At 36.0% G+C, this 1,132-nt stretch overlaps 1 protein-coding gene across 1 annotated transcript; it reads right to left on the reverse strand.

Moving 5' to 3' along the window:
* Positions 1–264: 264 nt before the first annotated feature.
* Tsp_13617 (conserved hypothetical protein) lies at positions 265–1,083 on the reverse strand. Its single transcript, XM_003366905.1, has 2 exons — positions 950–1,083; positions 265–526 (listed from the first exon to the last, which is right to left on the reverse strand). The coding sequence occupies exons 1-2, from the start codon at positions 1,081–1,083 to the stop codon at positions 265–267; spliced, it is 396 nt and encodes a 131-aa protein (XP_003366953.1).
* Positions 1,084–1,132: the final 49 nt, after the last annotated feature.

Below are 1,132 nucleotides of genomic sequence, written 5' to 3' on the forward strand. Positions count from 1 at the left end.
CATGGATTATGTGCCTTTGATTCAATTCTTTTTAAAATTGAAAATTACATTTGCCTTGCAATTTGAAAATTTTGAAAATGCCCAGATGCAATCTATTATCACTGAATTCAGGTAAAAGCTGTTTAACAGTGGTTGTTGGAGTTGCTGACATAGCGTTCAAAAACGTATGACAAAAAACAGTAAGTGTTGAATTTGTTTAATTTGATAGCAAGACGTTATGCGTATTAGATATAGGTGGAATTTGGTGACTTCTGTAATTACAGATTACGTCATCAGCTGAGTTTTTATGGTATTCCTTTTGCTCTGGGCAACGTGATAAGTCATGTTCACATCATTTCGTTCTATATTTGGCATCACAAACATCCGTAAGTATTGAATTTGCTCCTGACTGCATTTGGATCGTACAGTGTTTGGTGCAGTGACGTTTCCCAGTTGTTCTAGTGTGGTTTCAATTATCATAAAAGAAGGAATGGATTGTAATTGTAGCAGATTTTTCTGAGTCAGTCGAGCAGCGTACGTACAATTCCTGACAACGTATTGTTGCTTGTTGCTGTCAGTGCGTTTCCAATGTGATATGACAAAATTAGTGAGTAGCTTTTGTTTATAATAGCTGTGGATTACGTCATCCCATGATGCTTGTACCGTTTGCAACCCGTGATCGCATGGACGTAAAGGCGTTTCCTAGCCGTCCCAGTGTGCCTTTACTTATCACAAATAGTATCGTTCATCAGTAAGTATTGAATTTGATTAATTTGATTAATTAGATAGCAAGTATTGAGAGATTGAATTTGAATATCTATCTGAATATGAATACATGAATATCTATAATAACATATAACATCATTAGCTGAATTGTTTTCAAGTTCCTTTCGATCTGGACAACGTGCTTAGACATGTTCACATCAGTTTCTTTTAAATGTGGCATCACAAACATCCGTAAGTATTTAACTTGCTCCTGATTGCAGTTGGATACGTAAAGTGTACACATTTTATCCATGACAGCATTACATTAACATCAAGCGAATTCGACGTTTCTTCTGATGGCCCTCTGAGTTGAAGTTGACGCAGCGACGTTTCATTCATTTGGTACTAAGTGTGGGTTTCACTTATCATAAGAGTTAGTAAGAAATAA

Source organism: Trichinella spiralis (assembly GCF_000181795.1).
Source record: "Trichinella spiralis strain ISS 195 chromosome Unknown Scfld5200, whole genome shotgun sequence".
Lineage (NCBI taxonomy): Eukaryota > Metazoa > Nematoda > Enoplea > Trichinellida > Trichinellidae > Trichinella > Trichinella spiralis.